This window comes from Theropithecus gelada, chromosome 3, assembly GCF_003255815.1.
Source record: "Theropithecus gelada isolate Dixy chromosome 3, Tgel_1.0, whole genome shotgun sequence".
Classification (NCBI taxonomy): Eukaryota; Metazoa; Chordata; class Mammalia; order Primates; family Cercopithecidae; genus Theropithecus; species Theropithecus gelada.
Genome location: NC_037670.1, coordinates 173589898 through 173615043, shown reverse-complemented (window position 1 = coordinate 173615043; position 25146 = coordinate 173589898). Strand labels below are relative to the sequence as shown.

At 49.5% G+C, this 25146-nt stretch overlaps 1 protein-coding gene across 1 annotated transcript in view; it reads right to left on the bottom strand.

Annotated features, from left to right (window-relative positions):
• ZNF282 (zinc finger protein 282) overlaps positions 1–25146 on the bottom strand; it is a 32018-nt gene that overhangs the window by 4861 nt on the left and 2011 nt on the right. Inside the window, exons 2-7 of the mRNA XM_025380876.1 lie at positions 23570–23989; positions 15045–15171; positions 14382–14501; positions 11650–11769; positions 9557–9670; positions 7907–8020 (exon numbers count right to left, since the gene is read on the bottom strand). Of these exons, the coding sequence (XP_025236661.1) occupies positions 7907–8020; positions 9557–9670; positions 11650–11769; positions 14382–14501; positions 15045–15171; positions 23570–23989 (1015 nt within the window). The remainder of the gene's footprint in view (positions 1–7906; positions 8021–9556; positions 9671–11649; positions 11770–14381; positions 14502–15044; positions 15172–23569; positions 23990–25146) is intronic.

The window sequence follows — 25146 nt, the reverse complement described above, 5'->3', positions numbered from 1 at the left end:
CAATCCACGTTCTCACCATCCCGCCATGCCCTCCACCTCCAGCCTTTTTCTGTCTTCCTGACCCAACTTGGCTCTCCAGGCCCAGCAGCCCAGGTACTTGCTAGGGCACCGTGACTGCCTTTGCTCCTCTATTGTGCTTGCCTGGAGAACTCCAGTCCTGTGACTGCACCCAGGCAGCTGAAAAACTGCACAAGCTGGTCAGGCACAGTGGCTCATGCCCGTAATCCTGACACATTGGGAGGCCAAGGCAGGAGGATTGCTTGAGCCCAGGAGTTTGAGAGACAGCCTAGGCAACCTAGGGAGACCCTATCTCTATAAAAAAACATTTAAAAATTAGGCACTGTGACACACGCCTATGGTCCCAGCTACTCAGAAGACTGATGCGAGAAGATTATTTAAACCTGGGAGGTCGAGGCTGCGGTGAGCCGTGATCGTGCCACTGTACTCCAGCCTGGGTGACAGAGTGAAACCCTGTCTCAAAAAAAAAAAAAAAAAACAAAAACCCTTGAGGGGCCTCCACACAGCCCAGCATCCTGGCCCACATCTCTAGTGGGTTTTACTTTTCCACTGTGAAACGATTACATCATCCTTCCTCCTCTACCCCACCCCACCCCCACTCCCCGCCCCATGCATGGCCATGAGGGCTTTTCCTTTCCAGTCACTGGCTGGTAAGTGATTCACATGAAAGCATGTAACCTAGTTATGGTCAGTGGGGTACGGGAAGTTTGCTGGGAGGCTTCTGGAAGGATTTCCTCACTCCTTAGAGTGTGCAGGAAAAGATGGGCTTTCCTGTGCACTCATGTCTGGATGTGACGCTTGGGACAGCGGCAGCTGCCATGCTACCAGCCTGGGGATGAAGCCACACCGAGGATGGTCAGGCAAGGAGTTGGAAAGAACCTAGGTCCTTGAAAACATGCTGAGTCTTTGAATCAACTAAGCCTGAACCTGACCTACCTTAGGACTTCTAGTTACGTAACAGAAGACATTTCTTTATTATTTAAGGCAGTTTGAATCAGGGTTCTAAAGTAGTTGGGAGCATCTGACCTGAGACAATGGTCTAGTTATCTCCCACCTTAAAAGAACCCCCTCCCTAGACCCACATGGCCCCTGCCCTAGCTCCTCACATGTCATTTCCGTTCCTTTTTATAGCAAGACTCATCAAGAGTCACTGTGCTTGCCCTTACCACTTCTTCACCTCCCATTCTTTTAAATGATTCCAATCAGGCACACACCCTTGCCATTCCACTGAAAAACTTTTTTGTTTTTGAGACCAAGTCTTGTTCTGTTGCCAAGGCTGGAGTGCAGTGATATAATCTCTGCTCACTGCAACCTCCGCCTCCCAGGTTCAAGCAATTCTCCTGCCTCAGCCTCCCAAGTAGCTGGGATTACAGGTGGCTGCCACCATGCCTCGCCAATTTTTGCATTTTTAGTAGAGACAGGGTCTCTCCATGTTGGCCAGGCTGGTCTCGAACTCCCGACCTCAAATGATCCACCTGCCTCGGCCTCCCAAAGTGCTAAAATTACAGGTGTGAGCCACCACACCCAAAAACTTCTGTGACAATCACCAACAATTTCCAAGCTGCCAAATCCACCAGCCTCTTCCCTGTCCTGCATACGCAGCCACTCATGGGCGTCTCACGGAGTTAACCCACCCTGAGAGATTCTCTTCTCCCAGCCTCTGTAACACCTTGCTCCTCTGGTTTTCTGCCAGGCTCAGAGCTAAGATCTCTTTAATTCTTTGCTTACACTGTCCCTAGAACTCATACAGTCCTCAACAACCTAAGCGTAATAACTTGACTGGCCTTTGTCCCCGGTTCCTGGGAAAAAGCCTCTAAATCTTTGGGTTTCCCGAGTGACAGGGGTGTCTTTGTTATTCATGGTGGTCTCTTAGAGAGTTTAAGCTTAGGAGATGACAAAGGATGGGGCTGCCATGCCAAAAAGACCAAGCACGTGATTAAAGGGTTAGGATTTGAGGCCCAACCTCTGGGGAGGGAAAGGGGCTGGAGACTGAGCTGAACCTCATGGCTAATGAGTCAATCAATCATGCCTATATAAAGAAGCTCCAACAGGAACTCGGAACGCCACAGTTCAGTGAACTTCCCTGGTTGGCAATGCTCTGCATATTTTCACACATTGACATGCTGGGAGGGTGACACATCCTGACTCCACAGGGAGGGAACAATTGAAAATTCATGCTTAGGACCATCCCAGACCTTGCCTTATGGGTCTCCTTTTGGCTAGTTCTGATTTGAAACCTTTTGCTGTAATAAAACTATAATGATATATATAGCACTTTCCTGAGTTCTATGAGCCATTCTAGCAAATTATGAGGGGGTGATGGGAAACCCAGAATTTATAGCCAGCTGGTCAGAAGTGAGGGTGGCCTAGAACCCCCAAATTTATGCCTGGTATGTGAAGAGAGAACAGTCTTGTGGAGGCCTGAGCCCTCAACCTGTGAGGTTTGGCCAACTCCAGGTCGCTGATGTTGGAAGTCACTGCAACCTGTAACTCCCAAATCAGTCTACCCCCAAGCTCTCTCTTAAACTTCAGACTCCTATATTCACCTACTTCATCTGCTACTTGAGTGTCACCTCAAATTTTAATAGGTCCAAACTAGAACTCTTGACTCCAAACTAGAACCAGCAACACAGGTTCTCTTCCAGGGCTTGGCACTTGAGCAAACAGCACTACCGTTCACTCACTTCTGTAGGACCCAGACGCAGGAGTCATTCTTGATTCCGCAGCCCCCACACGCAACCCATGAGTGACACTCTCAAAGTGCATCTGAATCTGTCCTTTCTCTCCCTGTGCACTGCTGCTACCCCAGCTCTGACCACCTGCATCTCCCCACCTGGTCTGCATCAAACGCGTAAGCCTCAGACATGGCTCTGCACCCCACTCCAATCCATCCCTGAAACCTATAAAAATGTAAACCAGATCATGTCCGATTTCATACCCTTTATTAGTCTCTCTTTCTTTTTTTTTTTTTTTTTTTTGAGACAGGGTCTCGCTCTGTTGCCTAGGCTGGAGTGCAGTGGCATGATGATCTCTGCTCACTGAAACCTCCGTCTGCTGGGTTCAAGGGATTCTCATGCCCCAGCCTCCCGAGCAGCTGGGATTACAGGTGCCCGCCATGACACCTGGCCTAGTCTCCTTTCTTATAAGAATAAAATCCAAACTCTAACTTGGCCGATAGGTCATACATGCTCAGGTGCCTCAGTCTACAGCTCCATCCTCCTCCCCAAAGCCTCCATGGCCTCTGCCCTCACTTCCCTCTTCTTGGTCTTCTCTTCCCCCCGCAGCCCCATGGCCAGTTCCTTCCCGCTGCCAAGGGCACACTCAGTCAGGCACCGCTTCCCCTTGGAGGTCTTTCCTGACCACTCTGCCCTTGCTCTGCCTCATGTCTGCACTCCTTCCTGTTCTCCCTGCCATTGTTTTCACAGCATTGCTGCACCCTGGCTTTACCTTGCCTGCTTGGTGGCCTGCTTATTCATCCTCTTTCCACAAAAGGTCTTTCTTCACTGCCAATTTTTTTTTTCTTTTTTTTTTTTGAGACAGAGCCTCACTCTGCCACCCAGGCTGTAGTGCAGGGGTGCAATCTTGCTCACTGCAACCTCCGCCTCCCGGGTTCAAGCAATTCTTCTGCCTCAGCCTCCCAAGTAGCTGGGGTTACAGGCACCCACCACCACGCCTGGCTAGTTTTTTTTTTTTTTTTTTGTATTTTTAGTAGAGATGGAGTTTCACTATGTTGGCCAGGCTGGTCTCAAACTCCTGACCTCAGGTGATCCACCTGCCTTGGCCTCCCAAAGTGCTGGATTACAGGCCTAAGCCACCACACCTGGCCCTTCACTGCCGATTCTAAGTGCTTACAATATTGTGTAACACGCCGGGCGCGGTGGCTCAAGCCTGTAATCCCAGCACTTTGGGAGGCCGAGGCGGGCGGATCACGAGGTCAGGAGATCGAGACCATCCTGGCTAACATGGTGAAACCCCGTCTCTACTAAAAATACAAAAAACTAGCCGGGCGTGGTGGCGGGCGCCTGTAGTCCCAGCTACTCGGAGGCTGAGGCAGGAGAATGGCCTGAACCTGGGAGGTGGAGCTTGCAGTGAGCCGAGATCGCGCCACTGCACTCCAGCCTGGGTGACACAGCGCGAGACTCCGTCTCAAAAAAAAAAAAAAAAAAAAAAAAAAAAAACAATATTGTGTAACACATGGCAGGCACTAAGTAAATACCTGCTGAAAAAAATAGAAACTATGAAAGGTTGGAACCACTGTTTTAACCCAATGCAGTGAATAATGTGGGAATTTCAAGAGGGTGCTTTCATGTCATATTCTGTGGGTGTTGGCATCGGGGAATGGTGGCCCGGCTTCCGGATCCTGACCACCTCTCACTCCAGAAGCACCTGTTAGCCACTGGACTCCAGAGTCCTAGCTACGCTTCCTGCTTCAGTGGAGGCACTGATACACATTAACTTTGGGCAAACTGAATCTTCTTCTTGTCTTACACTAACTGGCTGAGAGCAGTCTCAGTATACACTCATTAATAAATAAATTCAGGAGTCCCTTTTACAAGAATGTAATATCCAATTGGGTTGAGGTCTGCCTTTGAGTCAAACGGATACCAGTTCTTTCCCTCTTACATATCCCAGGGCTGGAGAAGGAAGTTGGCAGGGACAGGTATCCCGTGTCTGCACTGTGTCCTCTACCCCGACTCTTCTCCCCTCCATCCCCTTTCCAGAAGACTCTTCCCCATAATAGCATGTCTACCATCTGGCTGTCCCTGGCAACCACAGTACTAGGTTGGTTTTAAACCTCAAAGAAACCACAGATGAGATGCCAGTGTCAAATTCCAACACTGATAAATAGGAAGCAGGCTCACTTTGGGAGAAAGAACAGAGGTTCTGGTAAGAGGCTGTCGTGACTAGGAAGGCAAGAGAACCATTTCCAGATACTCCTATCTTCCAAATTCTGTGCATTTCCTCCCAAATGCTAGGGTTCAAAGGTGTCTCAAATATAAAATAACATAGGCTGGGCCTGGTGGCTCCTGCCTGTAATCCCAGAGCTTTGGGAGGCCCAGGTGGGAGGACTGCTTGAGGCCAGAAGTTCAGACCAGCGTGGGTAATATAGCAAGACCCTATCTCTACAAAACATTTTAAAAAATTAGTGCCGGGCGCGGTGGCTCACGCCTGTAATCCCAGCACTTTGGGAGGCCGAGGCGGGCGGATCACAAGGTCAGGAGATCGAGACCACGGTGAAACCCCGTCTCTACTAAAAATACAAAAAATTAGCCGGGCGCGGTTGTGGGCGCCTGTAGTCCCAGCTACTCGGGAGGCTGAGGCAGGAGAATGGCGTGAACCCGGGAGGCGGAGCTTGCAGTGAGCCGAGATCGCGCCACTGCACTCCAGCCTGGGGGACAGAGCGAGACTCCGTCTCAAAAAATAAAAAAATAAAAATATAAAAAAAACATTTTAAAAAATTAGTGAGGCACAGTGGTGCATGCCTGTAGTCCCAGCTATTTGGGAGGCTGAGGCAGGAGCATCACTTGAGCCCAGGAGATCGAGGCTGCAGTGAGCCATGATCACACCACTGCACTCCAGCCTGAGCAGTAGAGTGAGACCCTGTCTTTAAACAAACAAAAAAAAGGTAAAACAACATGAGGCAAATCATTCTATGATACCCAAACTTAAGTAGGAAAATGGTTGGGTCCTTTGCAAATCCTTGCAAATTCTCCATGGGCCTTCCTAGACTGCTTTCCCCACAGTACAGGTCCCCAAGAACAGGCTCCTCAAGGCCCACATGCTCCTAGCCAACTGGGAAGAATCAGAATATAGCATTGAGGGATAAGGAAGGGTTTGGGCAGAATTTGCTGGCCCCAGGTCACATGCACTAGTTCCTATGCCTTCAGGGCCAGAGCTAGCAATGGTAGCCTACAGCTGTGGAGGAAGCGGTGGAGCTGGATTTCTTCCGGTGCTCAGCACCAGCGTCCTGGCTTCCCCCATCTCATCCCACCAAGCCAGCCGTTATAAAGAGGATCGCTTTCAATTCTATTTGAAATAAGGACATACGTTGTTCCTATCTCGTTCCTGCCAATTCCTCCAGGCCCACACTGGCTTTTCTAGAACTAAGTTTGTCTTATAGAGAGTGTGATCTGCTCGCCTGAGTTTGAAATGGCTGTTCAGAACCAGAAACAACTCATGTCCTCCACTCTTATGTGGAGTTTAAGCTCTTTCAAGATGTCAGCTGTGGGCACAGTGGCTCATGTCTGTAATCCCAGCACTTTGAGAGGCCAAGGCAGGAGGATCACCTGAGGTCAGGAGTTCGAGACCAGCCTGGCCAACATGGTGCAACCCCGTCTCTACTAAAAATACAAAAATTAGCCGGGCATAGTGGCGGGCGCCTGTAATCCCAGCTACCGGGGAGGCTGAGGTGGAAGAATTGCTTGAACCCGGTAGGCGGAGGTTGCAGTGAGCCGAGATCGCACTACTGTGCTCCAGCCTGGGCGACAGAGCGAGAGACTATCCCAAATAAATAAAAAAAAAAGATGTCAGGAATATGGACAGGGAACACACATTCAGCTATTCTGTTAACACTTCGACCAGCCAAAAGACACTAGGTCAGCCATGTTGAGGGCAAGAGGATGGTACTGGGTTTTAGCGAGGAATATTAGCCTGAGCTAAGAGTGTTCAATAATCCATAAACATACGCTTAGGGTCATAGCTCAATAAGCAGAGCTTCAGAAAGACCCAAGAGACCCAAGTCTGGTGAGACATTCGGTTCCATAGCTGTTGGGGAAAACAATCCTCGCTTTCTCTTTGAGCTTCAGTGTGTTCATCAGTGACTCCGGGATGGTAGCTCAGGGATGCCTGGGGTACTTCGGCTACTGTTGTTTGGCTTTTTTGAGACAGGATCTCGCTCTCGCCCAGGCTGGAGTCCAGTGGTGCAAGCATGGCTCACTGCAGCCATGACCTCCCAGGCTCAAGCGATCCTCTCACCTCAGCCTCCAGAGTAGCTGGGACCACAGGCATAAGTCACCACGCCTGGCTAATTTATTACTTTTTTTGTAGACTCTGTGGGTCTCACTATGTTGCCCAGGCTAGTTTCAAACTCCTGAGCTCAAGAGATCCTTCTGCCTCAGCCTCTCAAAGTGCTGGGATCTTGGGTATGAGCCGCCATGAGCAGCCTGGCTAGTGTCTTCCAGCATGTGAGCCACTTGCTGCTGTCGACTGCCTCAGGCACACTGGCTCAGCTCTCTCCCAGCCCCTCTCCCTTCCTCCCCTCCCTGCCATGAAGGGTTAAATTGTGCCCTCCCCCTCACCCTGCCAACTATGTTGAAGTCCTAACCCCCAGGACTTCAGAATGCGAGCTTATTTGGAAACAGGGTCATTGCAGATGTAGTTAGTTAAGATGAGGTCATACTAGAGTAGGGTGGCCCTGATCCAATATGACTGGTATCTTTATAAGATGGCACGTGAGGACAGACACAAGGGAACGCCATGTGACAAGAGAGGCTTGGAGCAACGCATCTACAAGCCACGGAGCGCCAGAGGTTGCCAGCACCCACCAGAAGCTGGGAGAGGCGAGGGAGGAATTCCCTACGGACTTCAGAGGGAGCAAGGCCCAGCCCACCCTTGATTTTGGACTTTCAACCTGTGGAACTGTGAGAGAATAAATTTCTATTGCTTAAGCTGCCCAGCCTGTGGTACCCTGTTATGACAGCCCCGGGGAACTAATACAATATCACACTCCAAAAAGAATGGGGGCGCTTTGGTGCAGAACTCTGAAAGGCTGCCATCAACAGAACATCGCCCTACGAGGGGTGAGCTGAGAAGAGCAGCAGCCTTCCTCCAGGCCTCAGCTGTACAGCTCCAGAGGAGAAACCCCGGGGCCCAGCTAGGCACTACTCACTAGGGCCAGAGTCTAATCCAAGCTCGCCGTCCATTGAGTCACGTGGTCCCCATGGGTATGGCTGCTCCTCCTGCTTGATCCATGACAAAATGTCATGTGCTGAGATGAGAGACTCTGTTGTCATGGAAAGAAGGCAGTCTTAGATTTTGTTCATTTCCACTCGGCCTCCCATCAAAGGTTTGAAAACCATCCCACGCGGCGGCTGCAGCCTGCAGGGCATGTTTTGGTATCGGTGTTGCATTTCCAGGCCATCCTCCTTACCCTCGTAAGCCCCTTCCTAAAGGGACTCTCTCTGCTCACTGCATTTCAAGTTGGCCAGAAAGAGGCTTAGCCCAAGGTCTGTGCAGAGGCAGGGCCAGGATTAAAACTCAGACCTCCCAGCTCTACCGCTTAGCCCCAGAGGAACTCATGGGGCCAGGACAGGCCAGAAGAAAGCCCCAGATAATGGCCCACAGGGCCATAGCTAACAGGTATGACTTAGAAACCAGCGATGGCAGAGGCTGCAACCAGAGGTCACTGATAAGAACCACAGTGAAGCAGGAAGGCCCCGCTTTCCCTCTGCCCTGGGTCCCCTCAATTTCTGTTGTGAAGGTGACAAAGCACAAGGAATCCTAGATTCAACTTCTCATCCTCTCTCCCTGGGACGGTGGGTAGGATGAGACTTGTGTCCTAACTACCAGGCGATGACACTGGACTTAGCTCTGCAAACACACGGACACACACATAGGTCGTGGGCAGGTGGGGCTTCCATTGTTCTTTTATGCCTCCCTGAATGCCTAGACCCTCCCTACAAGTTTCTTGGGAAACTTCTAACTAGTATTCACTCAAGAGAAATTCCAGAAAATGTAAACAATTTTCTGACACAGAACTATATGCGGCTTTTAGATGCTTTTTGGTTGTTTTTATTGTTCAAAAATCAGTGCTGAATAGCTGGACGCGGTGGCTCATGCCCTTAATCCCAGCACTTTGGGAGGCTGAGGCGGGCAGATCATTTGAGGCCAGGAGTTCAAGACCAGCCTGACCAACATGGTGAAACCCCATCTCTACTAAAAATACAAAAAATGAGCCGGGTGGCCGGGCGCGGTGGCTCAAGCCTGTAATCCCAGCACTTTGGGAGGCCGAGACGGGCGGATCACGAGGTCAGGAGATCGAGACCATCTTGGCTAACATGGTGAAACCCCGTCTCTACTAAAAAATACAAAAAACTAGCCGGGCGAGGTGGCGGGCGCCTGTAGTCCCAGCTACTCGGGAGGCTGAGGCAGGAGAATGGCATGAACCCGGGAGGCAGAGCTTGCAGTGAGCTGAGATCTGGCCACTGCACTTCAGCCTGGGCCACAGAGCGAGACTCCGTCTCAAAAAAAAAAAAAAAAAAAATGAGCCGGGTGTGGTGGCACATGCCTGTAATCTCAGCTACTCAGGAGGCTGAGGCAGGAGAATTGCTTAAACCCGGGAAACAGAGGTTGCGGTGAGCTGAGATCACACCACTGCACTCCAGCCTGAACGACAGAGCAAGACTCCATCTCAAAAAACAAAAAATCAGTGCTGAAGTAATTTTAGTATCGGTTGCATAGACACAATAAATTATTAATTTAATGATTCCTTTGGAAAAGCGCTGGTTGCCCTCAATATTCATTCTGGCCCTGTTCTCACCTGAATTGGGATCCGTGGGAATATCTCTGTCTGCCAAATCCTGCTGATCCCACACGCACTGATGCTCCTCCTGTTTAATCCGGGACAAGAGGTCCTGGGCAGAAATTGGGGAGTCTACTCTCGGGAACAAGAGCGGCAAAGGTGTTAGAAGATGAGAAATTGCCTGCAAGTTTGTGTTTTGAGTAAATCTCTGATTTCATGCAATTATCTATTTCCCCTAAACATCAGGTACAATTACATAAGTCTCATTAACTAAAGGTTGAAGTCAACTTGGCCCCAGTTAACGGAGCTTTTGCTGCAAATAAGAGGATGCTGTAGGGGAGTGACACTACAGTCTCTAAGAAAGAGTCTTTCTGTGCTGCAGGAACTTAAATCTCCTTAGAATAAGGTTCCTATTGCTGGGCGCGGTGCCTCACGTCTTTAGTCCCAGCACTTTGGGAGGCCAAGGCAGGTGGATCACGGGGTCAGGAGATCAAGACCATCCTAGCTAACACGGTGAAACCCTGTCTCTACTAAAAATACAAAAAATTAGCCGGGCGTGGTGGTGGGCACCTGTAGTCCCAGCTACTCGGGAGGCTGAGGCAGGAGAATGGCGTGAACCCGGGAGGCGGAGCTTGCAGTGAGCCGAGATCGCGCCACTGCTCTCCAGCCTGGGCGACAGAGCGAGACTCTGTCTCTACAACAACAACAAAAAATTTTAAAAAATTTAAAAAAAGAATACGGTTCCTATTCTGGTGCTGAGACCACCATGGAAAGAGGTATTTCCTCTGGAAAGATGACAACTTCCAGAAAGCCTTTTTTTTTAAAAATTATATATTGACAAATTATAGTTGTATATATTTATAGGCTATAAAGTAATGTTACGAGAAGCCTTTAAAGCTGTTGAATGGGATTTTTCTAAGATGTAAGAAAAAGACCCTATATTTTCTTTCTTCTACAGAGTCTCAAACCTAATTTACCCTTACTGCCTTCTTATCTCTTAAAGATCTCCTTAAAGATCCTAATACTGTGATGCTTTCAAGGGTCATGCCTGATGATAAGTGAACAGGCTTTCCTCTACCCAGACACTGTGAGCACTTACCTATGGGTGTTAGGCTCTGACTAAGGGGGGAATGAGGTTTGTGGAGCTCTAACCTGTGAATAAGTAAAGGGCTACAGTATGTTAATATGTCTCATGATTGTTGATTTTATGTGTCAACTTGGCTTGGTCATGGTACCCAGAGATTTGGTCAAACATTATTTAGCTGTTTCTATGAAGGTATTTCTTTAGATGAGATTTGAAATGTAAGTCAGCAGACTTGAGTCAAGCAGATTGCCCTCTATGATGTGGGCGGGCCTCATCAACCAGCTGAAGGCCTAAGGAAAACGCAGACCTCCCCCAAGGAAGAGGCAATTCTCCCTGCAGGCTCGAGCAGCCACATCAGCGCTTCCCTGGGTCTCTAACCTGCTGGCCTGCCCCGTAAATTTTGGACTTGCCAGCCTCCACAATCACAAGCCAATTCCTTAAAATAAAATAAATCTCTCTTTTCCACACACACCCTTACGGGTCCTGTTTCTCTGGAGAACTCTGATTGATACATACATCTGCTCTAACAGAGTTCTCACCTACGACAGAGTCCAGCTGCAATGCCAGCTAAGAGGAGGTCCCTCACAGGACCGCAGGTATGTGGGTGCCTGGCACAGAGGCAGCAGCCCATAAACACTTGTTTAAAACAATGAAAGGCCTTCCTGGTCAGGGAACAACAGGTCTTCCTGACCTGCCTGTTCCCCCACCCATGAAGCCTTACACTTAGTACTTCTGCCAGGATATTGTTTCTAAAGGGGAAGATGGAATCGTTAAAAACAGATAATATGAGGAAGAGAGGAAACAGAACACGCTGAGCCCAGGTGTACCAGCAAATTGTCAATGCTGTTTGCCACGTCTGTGTCCCCTGGAGGAATCCTGGCTCAGCCCAGCCCTGGATGCACAGCCCTTCCATTTCGAGCTCAGCCCTCTGGCCTGGCACACACGACAGCTAATTCTGGGGGCTGGCAGACCATGCTAACCCTGTCCCCTCCCCTCTCTGGCGTGGACGGCTGCTTGGCTCGCTCACCAGTAATAGATTCCGTGGGGATGGCTCTTTCCTCCAGGCCCCGCTGACCCCGGACACATAGGGCGTCCTCACGCTTCACCTGGGAAGACACATCCTGTGCAGGCACCAGGGGCTCTGCTCCTGGGGACAGAGAATGACATTGCTTTGTGTCTTTTTTTCTGCGTGCTGGTCACCAGGACATTCTGGGCTCAGAAGCATGGCTGACAGCACTTGCCAGGGGAGAAGACAGGGGTCTTGGGTTCCTGTCGGAGCCATGGGGGACCCTGAGAAGCAGAAGGTCTCAGGAGCAGAGGGAGTCAACATTCAAGAAAAAGGGCTAGGCAAGCAGCAAAACGAGGGGTGATGAGGCTGAAGAGAGAATTCAGAAATACCCTAGAGCTACGTAACTGGCTGGGTCCTAATCAGGACTGGGCCACAAGTTGGACCTTTCTGTGGGAGTCATTAGTCCTTGTTTGTCACCCCAATCAGAAAGAGCTGGCCAGGCTGAGGCCAGATGCACACACACTGTATATATATGATTTGTAAGAAGCCGGGCTGGGCAAAAAGGCACAACTAAGCTCTATTGTTGGACAACCTCCTTATACAGTCAGTCTCACTGTCATCAACAGGGTCTTGGAAACAGTGAGTTCAAGTGAAATGACACAGCAGATCCTCGAATAACGTCACTTCCTCCCATGGTGTTTAGTTATAACATTGATGAGAAAGAAAAATTGGTTGTGTTATATGTCATTTTAAAGCCACAGTTTCTGAGACCCTATCAGTGACATTAAGTGAGGACTCGCTGTGCATAAAAGACAATGACACAGCCTCTACATAGAAGCCCAGCATGAAACAAACAGGGCCTTTTCTTCTGATGGCGCCCCCTGTGCAAGAGGAGGCTCAGGCACCAGGAAAGAGAGAAGACAAAGAATCTGAAGACTAGGATCCTGGCTTCAACTCTGCACCAACTCAGCGGATGAGTCATTTAGCCTCTCTGGGTTCCGGTCTACCTTTTTCATCTACAAAAGGGACACAGTGATCCCTGTTCTATCTCATGCTCAGTGGTGGTTTGATAACCAACTGAAACTGTTGAGATTACAGTGCTTCAAATGTAAAAAGCTACCTCATAAGAATAGGTGCTGTTACTACCACTGCTGACCTCAAACTTCTGCAGTGCTTGATGAAGACAGGGAAGGAGTCATTTAGAGGAAATGTCCAGGACAGGCAAATCCATAGACATGGACAGTCGATTAGTGGTTCCCAGGGGCTGGGGGTAAAAGGGAGCAGGGAGGGACTGCTTGTGGGTGTGAGGTTCCAGTGATTCTCCTGCCTCAGCCTCCCGAGTAGCTGGAATTACAGGTGCACGCCACTGCACTCGGCTAATTTTTTGTATTTTTTAGTAGGGACGGGGTTTCTCTTTGTTGGCCAGGATGGTCTTGAACTCCTGACCTCAGCTAATCCGCCCACCTCGGCCTCCCAAAGTGCTAGGATTACAGGCGTGAGCCACTGTGCCCTGCCAGGTGCGGGGTTTCTTATGGTAGAAATGTTCTGGAATTCGATAATGATTTTGGTTGCATGACTTTGTGAGCCACTGAATTGCAGTCTTTAAAACAGTAAATTTTATGGTCTGTAAATCACATCTCAATAAAAAGGAAAGATTGGGAATGGGAGGAGGGGAGAGAGTGGCCTTGAGAGCTGCCTTCTAAGGTGAGTTTCAGGAAAACGTTCTCCACTTAAAAACAAGGGAGGACACGGCCGGGCGCGGTGGCTCACGCCTGTAATCCTAGCATTTTGGGAGGCTGAGGCGGGTGGATCATTTGAGGTCAGGAGTTCAAGACCAGCCTGGCCAACATGGCGAAACCCGGTCTCTACTAAAAATACAAAAATCAGCTGGGCATGGTGGCGTATGCCTGTAGTCCCAGCTACTCAGGAGGCTGAGGTTGCAGTGAGCTGAGATTGCACCACTGCATTCTAGCCTGACCCACAGAGTGAGACTCCGTCTCAAAGAAACAAAAAACAAAAAACAAAAAGACAAGAGAGGACAGAGGGCCCAGACTGGCAAAAGTTCCTCCAATGAAGTAGAGAACACAGTTTGAGCTCCAGATTTCACCTAGTCCAACAATGCTCAGAAAAGCTGGCCCTGAGGAAGGATTTCCAAGGCAGAGGCAGGCCTAGAACCCTAGGCTTTCCACCCCAGCAAGAGCTCATCAAGTGTGATGTGTTCAACAGGCCCAATTTCCTCAGGCTTAAGATTCCTTCTTGAGTGAGTCAAGTGCCTTGCAGGGCAAGCCTGCAGGTAAGCCGCGTGTGTTGGCCGAAGAATGAGGTGATGACGCTGCACATTAGGCTGAGCAATAAGCGACGGGACGGGCCGGGGCGAAACCCCACATGTGCCGCAGACTCCTTTTTCTCTCCTCTGTCAGCGTCTCTGAGCCCAGGCCTGGGGCCTCTCTCTGTAGTTCCACGTCAGGCCTGGGCAGTAGCGTAAGCCTAAGCCCTTCCTCATCACTCCACCAAGCTTACCTGTGAGTCCAGAGCTATGCGGCTTTAACAAACCAAACGGCAAATATCCAGGGTGCTATTCTGAGTCCTGAGATCTCTTCCTGTATGTGATCGCCAAATTTCCACTGTGGCTGAATTGGCCCCTGAGAGCCACCCAAGAGCCTCGCCCCATGGTGCATACACAGTGGTGCAGGCTGCCGGCTGTCCTCTTTTGCCCTTCCCTGGACCCTGCACTCTTCTGCTGCCATCACCTGCATCAGGATCCATTGAGATTTCTCTCTCTTCAGGGTGGCGCTGCTCCCACACACAAGGCTCTTCCCTGGGCTCAGGCTGGGTCGGAGCATCTGGCTTCGGGACTGGGCCCTCGGCGTCTGGAAGTGAGAAGGATGGAGGGAAAGAGTGAGTGAAGTTGACTAACGCATCCAGCAAGGGGACAGGAGAACTCTCTGCTACCCCATCTCCCCCTCTCCACCTGGGTGTCCCTCTTTGGCAGCAGTTATGCGAGTTAGGCAGGTAATCTCTTATGAAGAACCTTGAAAACGAGTCGATAGATTCCCAAATTTCTACTGCAGGAAGCGCTGGCCTCTGAAAGCCAACATGAGACCAGCTATGGCTCACCCCGGACTGCTGGGATGTGGGGCGTGGTGAGGTGTGAATGGCGCTGTTTTACTGTAATCCAACGTGGTGGTGGTGTAACGTTGAGTTCTATGGTAATGGGCCCTGTTACTGGGTTTTAAATTTTTATCCTATTGTAAACTGTTCTATTTTACTAGCATTATAAGCAAATGGTTTCCTGAGTTTCCATTACATAAAAACATGAAACAACCTGCCTAGGCGGTGCTAACGTGGACGAATAAGCATTTCACAACCCTCTGCAGAGATGGCTCACCAAAGAGGAGAGAAGGCGTCCTTACCCAGGGACATGAGGGTTTTGTAGTTCTCCTTCACAAGGTTGTTATAAAGCTCCTTCTGCCATTCATCCAAGTTCTTCCACTCGTCCTCGGAGAAGTACACAGCAATGTCGACAAAAGTCACTGGAACCTGAGCCAACAAGCGGTTAATCTAGCGCCTCCTGCCTGCTCCTCCCCACCACCTCCCCATTCCTGCGGGCCACAGGACCCACTCCCCACCAAAGCCTGGCCTTTGCTCTCCGTGGTTCCCCAGTCCCCAAAATCCATCTCAGTGGAGTCAGTCCTCTCTGTCCCAGACCTTCTCATGCTTTCAATAACACAGATGGTCAACCCTGCCTTTTTAGAAATAGCATTTAGCTACATCTATTGTTATTTCACTTTTAGGTCAACTGGATACCTGAGGGTAAAGAGCAGTCAATATGCTTCTTTTGGTATTCAGGCTGACAGAGGGGTGGCAGGTTCTCAGAGTGGGTATCCATGAGCCAAGTAGAGTAAAACCTGGTTACCAAACCTGTATTTCAGGTCAGGTCACCTCTGTGTACACAGTTACCTCTTTGTCAGCAAAGCATGTAAAATCTAAGGCCTGTGCTAAGGTTCAGAACCTTGATCCACTTCGTTCACTACTCTATCTTGATCATCCAGGAGCATACAGTAGGGAATCAATAAATACTTGAGTGTGCTGCACAGTGGGTGCCAATACCAGGAAGCTCCACTGCAGCCCGAGTCATCGCGTGGTGTCAGTCACTTGTCAGACTGATGACAAGTATGTTCGGATCTGTTACAGAAAGCTGATTTCAGTTTGCAATCACTCACTTCGGCCACTCACCAGCACGACCTCAGCTTGGACCGATTGTCCAAAATCGTTTCACTTCCATGACTTTGATAACTGAACTTCCTTCTCTGGACACACAGCCTTCCCTGTTACCACTTTCACATTCCGACTGAACCAGCCTTTCAGTCTGAAATCTAACCCCTCGATCCTCCCCCATCCCGTGATTACAGTCCATTCATCTACATATCTCATTTACAGGGCCAAAACTGGCCTGTATGGCACCTTGGGGTGAGTTAGAAAAAGACACCAAAGTCAACAGCACAGCTACCGCTACTCAGCGTGGTGAGTGGGCAGCACCTTTATGTAAGTTAGAAATGTCAGCCCTTTTACCAGGTGCTTGTAACTCTGAGAATGCCACGTGTAGGTGTGATGTCTACACCTCAGTGCCATGCTCCATCCCTATGGACTGACAACTCACTGTCCATCTTTACAATCAGAACTAGAACCTTTAACTCCTGGACCTTCCACCAGATGCAGGAAAAGCCCCAACCTGGGAAAATTAATACAGATCCCTTTCTTCATTTTATATTTATTTATTTATTGAGAAGGAGTCTTACTATCGCCCAGACTGGAGTGCAATGACATGGTATCACTGCAACCTCTGCTTCCCGAGCTCAAGTGATTCTCCTGTCTCAGCCTCCCGAGTAGCTGGGATTATAGGCACTTGCCACCACGCCCGGCTAATTTTTGTATTTTTAATAGAGATGGGGTTTCACCATACTGGCCAGGCTGGTCTCGAACTCCTGAGCTTGTGATCTGCCTGCCTCAGCCTTTCAAAATGCTGGGATTACAAGCATGAGCCACTGTACCGGCTTCTTCATTTTATTTTTTTATTTTTACTTACTTATTTAATTAATTTATTTATTTTTTGAGACGGAGTCTCGCTCCGTCTCCAGGCTGGAGTGCAGTGGCACAATCTCAGCTCACTGCAAACTCCACCTCCCAGTTTCAAGCGATTCCCCTGCCTCAGCCTCCCCAGTAGCTGAGATTACAGGCACGCACCACCACACCGGGCTAATTTTTTTTTTTTTTTTGTATTTTAGTAGAGACGGGGTTTCACCATGTTAGCCAGGATGGTCTCGATCTCCTGACCTCATAATCTGCCTGCCTTGGCCTCCCGAAGTGTTGGGATTACAGGTGTGAGCCACTGCACCCAGTCCCCTTTCTTCATTTTAATTCTCTGTTACTAGAACTCCACAGAAGACATCCACCACCAATTCATACTGCTGTCTCATGGTTGCTTCAGAAGCTTCTTGTTTGTCTCTTGCTGCACCTTGCTATGTTCCCCGGGAGGCTTGTTTCAAACATTTCATTCTCCTAGACCTTTAAGTGACCTCCCACATCTGTCTGTCTTTGATCTCAGGTAGGCGCCGGCAGGCTCCTTCCTTGCCCCTCTCCTTGCCAATCCAAGGCCACCAGCATGTGCCCTTCACCTCTTCCTCCACCTCCTGCCTGTGAAAGCTTAATCCAAATAATCCTTCTCATCGACATCATCATTTTCTCCCTCTCCACTGGCTCCGTCCCTTCAGGGTCATTCCAACCTCAGAAAAAACTTCCTGCAAAATGCTGCTCGCTCAGGTCACTCTGCCCTCTCCGTTCACTGGGAACTTCCCAAGAGACACATTCTGTTTTTCCCTCTTTACCATCTACGCATTCTTCACTCCCTTAGACTCTGTCTGCCTCTGTACCCTCCCTTCTCTGAAACCACACTCTGGAAGATCATCAGCGACCTTCTGTTGAAATTCTCAACATTTTTGACCCCTTTGAAAGGTCAGATCGTCTTTCTAGAATTTTATCCTGCTTGGTTCCTGTAACTATGCTGCCTCCCGTCCATCTGGCACATGTCTTCTTTACTTCTTCCTTCCTCCCCCAAGACCACGTGCCTCCCCCAAACAGCTAAGTGAGTGAGCCACGCTGGAATCAGGCCCTTCAGCCCCAGTCAAACCTTCAGATAACTGCTGCCCCATTCAACAGCTTGACCATAACCTCATGGGACTCTGAGCCAGAACCACTCACCTATGCTGCTCCCCAGTTCCTGACCCACAGAAATGGTGAGATGATAAATAATTATTTTTTTAGGCTACGCTGCTATGTTTTGGGGTAATCTGTTATACAGCAACAGGTAACTAACACAACAATCTATACACAGTGTCGTCCCACAAATAAAGTTAATTAATCCTCACAACTCCATGAAGTAAGCATATTATCATCTTCATTTTATTGACAATAACCCTGAAACTCAGAGAAACCAGCTGGGAATTTACTGAATTGTTTATATTTCACTTCCTTCAAAAGAGGAATTGAGGAGGCTCAGAAACAACAAAAAACACTTTTGACCAATGACAGGAAAATCAGTACAAGCAGGCCTCATGCAGTGGCTCAGGCCTATAATCCCAACATTTTGGGAAGCCAAGGCAGGAGGACGGCTTGAGCCCAGAAGTTCAAGACCAGCCTCAGCAACATAGCAAGACCCTGTCACTACAAAGAATAAAAGTAAATAAAAAACTTAACTGGGGCCGGGCGCGGTGGCTCAAGCCTGTAATCCCAGCACTTTGGGAGGCCGAGACGGGCGGATCACGAGGTCAGGAGATCGAGACCATCCTGGTGAACACGGTGAAACCCCGTCTCTACTAAAAAATACAAAAAAAAACTAGCCGGGCGAGGTGGCGGGCGCCTGTAGTCCCAGCTACTCCGGAGGCTGAGGCAGGAGAATGGCGGGAACCCGGGAGGCGGAGCTTGCAGTGAGCTGAGATCCGGCCACAGCACTCCAGCCTGGGNCATGCAGTGGCTCAGGCCTATAATCCCAACATTTTGGGAAGCCAAGGCAGGAGGACGGCTTGAGCCCAGAAGTTCAAGACCAGCCTCAGCAACATAGCAAGACCCTGTCACTACAAAGAATAAAAGTAAATAAAAAACTTAACTGGGTGTGGTGGCATGTGCCTGTAGTCCTAATTAATTGAGAGACTGAGGTGGAAGGATTGCTTGAGCCCAGGAGTTCAAAGTTACATGAACTATGATTGTATAACTGTACTCCAGCCTGGATGACAATGTGAGACCGTACCAGAAAAATAAAAAGCAAAACCAGTATGTGGCGAAGTCAGGATTTAAACGCAAGTCCTTTGATTCCAGACCCCAAAACCATTTCATTATTCTGTAAGAGCCCTTGTCAAGTCAAGTCTACTCTAATGCCTAATCCAACGCACGGAACACATCACAGTGCCACACAAGGCTATGCGCTGAGACACACAGTACAGACAAAAGAAAAGGGCAGTGTGTACGTAGATGCTGATTGTGCTAGACAAGCGACGTATGCAAAACCATACTGAAAACCAGCCTCTGTGGCTGCAGTGCCAGGAAATGTTTTGCAGAGGAACCAGAGCCACTATTACAACTCAGTTCTGTGAAGCCTCAATGAGTAACGTCAGACAACTCATCTGGCAAAGTCACTGGGTTGGTTGCCTCAGCAGACACCGAGACATACAAGACCCGGTCCCTGCCAGGAAGCTGTGAGCTCTCCAGCTGGAGAGAGGCACTCCACAAACATTTTTTGCATACCAGCCTAAGCCAGGTACCATTCCAGGCACAGGGATACAGCAGGCAACCGAGCAGAATTTACACTCTGGTTGGGGAAAACCAACCAAGAAGACAAAAAAAGGAATATTATGCTGAAGAATAATATCTTAAGGCCAGGTGCAGTGGTTCACGCCTGTAATCCCAGCACTTTGGGAGGCTGAGGAGGATGGATCACTTGAGGTCAGGGGTTCGAGACCAGCCTGGACAACATGGTGAAACCCTGTCTCTACTAAAAAATACAAAAATTAGCCAGGTCTGGTGGCACGTGCCTGTAATCCCAGCTACTTGGGAGACTGAGGCAGGAGAATCGCTTGAACCCGGGAGGCAGAAGTTGCAGTAAGCCAAGACTGCGCCACTGCACTCTAGCCTGGGCGACAGAACAAGACTCTGTCTCGAAAAAAAAAAAAAAGAAGAAGAAGAATATCTTAAATATTTAAGATGTCAATGGCAAAAGTGCTTTGGAGAAAATTCGAGTAAGGGCAGAGAGAAGAGCGTGCTGAGGGGATGTAGTTCTTTTATATAGGATGGTTGTGGAAGGGCCCGCTGATCAAGTGGCACCTGAGCAGACCCTGATGGAAGAGGAGGTGAGGACAGCCATGCAGATATTCAGGGCAGGAGCTTCTCAGCAGAGTCCCTGAGCTGGGGGTGCACGTGGTGTGCTGGCAGAACAGCACAGATGGGAGCGGGCAGGAGGGAGTGGATGGAAAGGTCAGAGAGGCAGGGAGAGCGTGGGCCGTAAACAGACATGCGCTTTTATTTTAATCAGATGGGAAGCCATTTGGGAGGTGATTTTTGTTTTTTTTGAGACAGATTCTTACTTTGTCACCCAGGCTGGAGTGCAGTGGTAAGATCTCAGCTCACTGCAGCCTCTGCCTCCCAGGTTCAAGCAATTCTTCTGCCTCAGCCTCCTGAGTAGCTGGAATGACAGGCGCCTGCCACCACGCCCAGCAAATTTTTGTATTTTTTAGTAGAGGTGGGGTTTCATCATGTTGGCTGGGCTGGTCTTGAACTCCTGACCTCACATGAGCCACCTGCCTCGGCCTTCCAAAGTGCTGGATTACAGGCGTGAGCCAAAACCGTGCCCGGCCATTTGGGAGGTTTAAGCAGAGGTGTGAGGTGACTGCTTCACATTTTCAAAGGATCGCTCTGGTTGCTGTGTTAAGATAGACTGTATGGGTTGGGGGGACAAGGATGAAGACAGTGAGACCCACCAGGAGGCCATGGCAAAAATCAGATGAAAGACCTTGGGGCCTGGGACCAGACGATGGCGACAGGAGTGGAGTGGTGAGGAGTGGCCAGGTTGCGGATATATTCTGAAGAAAACTCAGGGTATTTACTAATAGACTGGAAGCACGGTGTGAGAAAGAGAGGAGACAAGTATGACTCCAAGGATTTGGCCTGAGCACTTGAAAGGATGGAACCATCCGTCCTCAACGGAGATGAGGACAACTGCAGGTAGAACAGGTCCCAGGCAGGTGGCCCGCAGTTCACTTTGGACATGTTAAATCTAAGACTTACTGACATTCAAATGAATTAATAGGTAGGAATGTGAATCTGGCATTCCAGAAAGAAAGCTGGGCAACATATAGAAAGAAAGGGGGCAGGGGAGAGAAAGCATCTGTTTGGGAGGTGACAGCATACAGATTGCTTTTAATCCTGTGAAACTAGCTGGGCGCGGTGGCTCACGCCTGTAATCTCAGCACTTTGGGAGGCCGAGGCAGGTGGATCACCTGAGGTCAGGAGTTCAAGACCTGCCTGGCCAACATGGTGAAACCCCATCTCCACTAAAAATACAAAAAATTAGCCCGGCATGGTGGCAGGTGCCTATAATCCCACCTACTAGGGAGGCTGAGGCAGGAGAATCACTTGAACCCCAGAGGCGGAGGTTGCAGTGAGCCGAGATCATGCCACTGCACTCCAGTCTGGGTGACAGAGTAGGACTGTGTCTCAAACATAAATAAATAAATAAATAAATAATAAAGACTGTGAGACGGGATGCAGTCATGAGGGAGGAGAGTGAATAAAGAGCAAAAGGCTAAGACAGAGGTCTGGCCCACTCCATGCATTAGAAAGCTGGCCAAAGGAGGCAAAATTGGCAAATAGTGAGACAGAGCAGCTGGTGAGGTAGGAAAAGAATCAACAGAGAGAGGTGTCCCAGAAGCCACAGCAAGGGGTTTCAAGGAGAGACTGGTCACCTACACACAATGCTGCTGATGGGGCAGGGAGGATGAAGACTGAGAAGTGACCACTGGCTGTAACACCACAGACATCATTAGTGTGCAAAAGCCTGATCAGAGTGCATTCCAGAAAGATCCAGTTACCAATCAACTGGAATACTGAGAATAGAGGAACATGTGAAACGAGACCACAGGGGACGCAATCAATGGAATCCAGACAATGAGATGCAAAACAGGACAGATGGCCCAATTCCTTCCAGATAAACTGAAAGGAAAAATAATAGATAGAAGAGATGCCTGCAGATTAAAAAAGACTTAAGAGACATCTCAAACATAATGTGTGGACATTACTTGAATCCTAATTCAAACTAAAAAAAAAATTTTTTTTAATTGAAACAACTGAAAATCTAATCACTGACTAGATAGTGATCTAGGCTGAAGCTTTTACTATGGTGGTGGTGGTAATAACATTGAGGTTATCACTTAAAAAAAAAAAAAGAGTCCCTACTTTTTGAGCTAATACTGACGTATTTGCAAAGGAAATGATTGATGTCTGGGGTTTGCTTCAAAATAAAATGCGAGTGGGGAAGTGGGCAGGGATTTAGAGGAAACAAGACTGGCCAAGAGTTGGCAGCTAATGAAGCTGGAAGTTGGGTACATGGGGACCCATTATACTATTCTATCTACTTTTATTTGAATATTCTATAATAAAGAGAAGCGGAGAAGGGAAGGAAGGAGAGAAAATGGGGAAGAAAGAATTGGAGATAACAAGTATAAACAATTCTTTCAAGGGATTCTGCTCTAAAGAGGAGTGGAGAAATGAGGCACCAATGCAGGTAGATGCAGGGCCCAGGGAGGTTTTCTGTAAAAGATGGAGAGCAGGACAGAACAGTCACATGCTGGTGGGAACAGCCCAGCAGAAAGGGGAGAGCTGATGACTCAGAGGAGAAAGGAGAGAGACGCCGGGGTGACCTCCTGGGTGGGCAGGGGACGTCAAGCCACAGGAACAAGGGAAAGCAGAGCCTGTGGCCACCGAGCAGCAGACGGAAGAACAAGCTGGCTGAATGTGGACGCCTCTTCTGAGTGACCGTTCTCTCAGTGAAAGGAAAAGCAGTGTTGAGGATCCGGGAGGAAAGCAGGAGAGGGAATGGAATAAGAAACAGAGTGTGCGTTCTGAACTTTAAGGAGGGCCCCCCTGAGGTCAGTGACCATGACTTGAAAACAATTCCAGGCAGCCTGGTTTGAGGTGCAACTCCAGCCACATTCCGGTGAGCATATACCAAGGCAGCCAATGACACATGGTCACTAGTAGGTGTCAAGCGGGAAAACCCAGGAGTGAAGAGCTGCAGGAACTTGCAATCAGACAACTCAGAGGAGTCCAGGAAGAGCAAGAGCAAACACTCCCAGACAGAAATGCAGACTATGGGGAATGAATGGAGTGAGCCTTGCTGGGGTAGAACGTTCAAGACCAGGTTGTTTCAGTGGAAACAGGCTTTAAGAACATTGAAATTGGGCTGGGCGCGGTGGCTCAAGCCTGTAATCCCAGCACTTTGGGAGGCCGAGACGGGTGGATCACGAGGTCAGGAGATCGAGACCATCCTGGCTAACACGGTGAAACCCCGTCTCTACTAAGAAATACAAAAAACTAGCCGGGCGAGGTGGCGGGCGCCTGTAGTCCCAGCTACTCGGGAGGCTGAGGCCGGAGAATGGCGTGAACCCGGGAGGCGGAGCTTGCAGTGAGCTGAGATCTGGCCACTGCACTCCAGCCTGGGCGACAGAGCGAGACTCCGTCTCCAAAAAAAAAAAAAAAAAAAAAAAAAGAACATTGAAATTGGAAAGCAGGGAGCCAGAGAAGTTTATGAGAAGGGCTGACAAAATGAAACCAAGGATTTTATTCACCTGTGCTGTTCCTCACCTCCATCCCTGCCCTGGGGACCGCCACATACCTTGGGGGCCTCCCCCTTGCTGCCCGGGGGCAGCCGCAGGACCCAGAAGTTCCTGTTGCGCAGCAGGTTCTCCAAGTTCTCCAGCCGCCTCTGCAGCAGCCCGTACTCCTGCAGCAGGGTCCCCAGCACGGCCCACTTGCTCTCCATGTGGTTCCCAAATTCCACGGCCGTCTTTTCGCAGTCGGCCAGTTTCTTCTCGGCTGTCCCCGTGCGCCCCTCCAGGTTCAGCAGCTGGCTGGCCTGGGCATCCACCTTCCTCTCCACAGCCTGAATGGCAGCCACCACAGTCCAGAGTGAGATCTCTGCTGTGGGCAACTGGGGCTCTCGCATCATGCGGTCGGGGAAGACAGGTGCCCTATCTGGAAAGGGTGGGAACTGAAAAGGCATCGGCCGCCGGGCGTCCATGTCCCATTCTTGAGCCTGTATGCGGAGGGAGAAAGTGACAACCCAGGATGAGACCTTGTGTGAGTGGGGGAAGTCAGCTGGGAACACGGGTCAACTAATCAAATGCTACATGTTGTCTTTCTTCTGCCAAGCCCCCGTAATTCAGGATACACTAATTCTCCCAGCAATAGATATCCACCCACCCACCCACCCAACTCACCACTCTCCCATCTCCTGCCTAGGTGAGTCAGGCTGGTCACTAGTTCACCCACATTGACCCTTAGCAAGTTAAGACTGTGACCCCTGCCTAAAATGTCACAGGCCACTTTCTCTGAATAGACCAACTGATTTCTTCAAGAGCTAGGCTTAATGACGAACTTCGTATTTGCCTAGTGTTTTATGTTTCCAAGAACCTTGATGTAAGTTATCTGACGCTAATCTTCCCAGCAATCTCTCAGCAGGTTAGGGCAAGAATGATGATCTCTGCCTTAAAGATGATGAAACTGAAGCACAAGGAGGCAGCTGGTCACTCCGCAGCACCTCCCTGCACTGCCAGCTGGGGCAGCTCTAGGTGCTGCAGGTAACAAAAAACACATTCCTGGCCAGGCGTAGTGGCTCACACCTTCCCAGCACTTTGGGAGGCCAAGGCAGGCAGCTCACTTGAGGTCAGGAGTTCAAGACCAGCCTGGCCAACATAGCGAAACCCTGTCTCTACTAAAAACACAAAAATTAGCCGGGCGTGGTGGTGGGCTCCTGTAATCCCAGCTACTCATTAGGCTGAGGCAGGAGAATCGCTTGAACCTGGGAAGTGGAGGTTGCAGTGAGCCAAGATGGTGCCACTGCACTGCAGCCTGGGTAACAGAGCAAGACTCCGTCTCGGAACAAACAAACGAACAACCAAAAAACCCACCAGATTCCTACCAGGGCTGTGGTCAAGGGAAAGACCGGAGAGCCTAAGCTAGGGCAGAAAAGCAGCTTCCCCCCTCCATATACAACTATTGTTTCATAAATATTTTCCAAATTGAAAATAGGTTCACTAAAAAAGGTCACTCATGGCCGGGCGCGGTGGCTCAAGCCTGTAATCCCAGCACTTTGGGAGGCCGAGACGGGCGGATCACGAGGTCAGGAGATCGAGACCATCCTGGCTAACACGGTGAAACCCCGTCTCTACTAAAAAATACAAAAAACTAGCC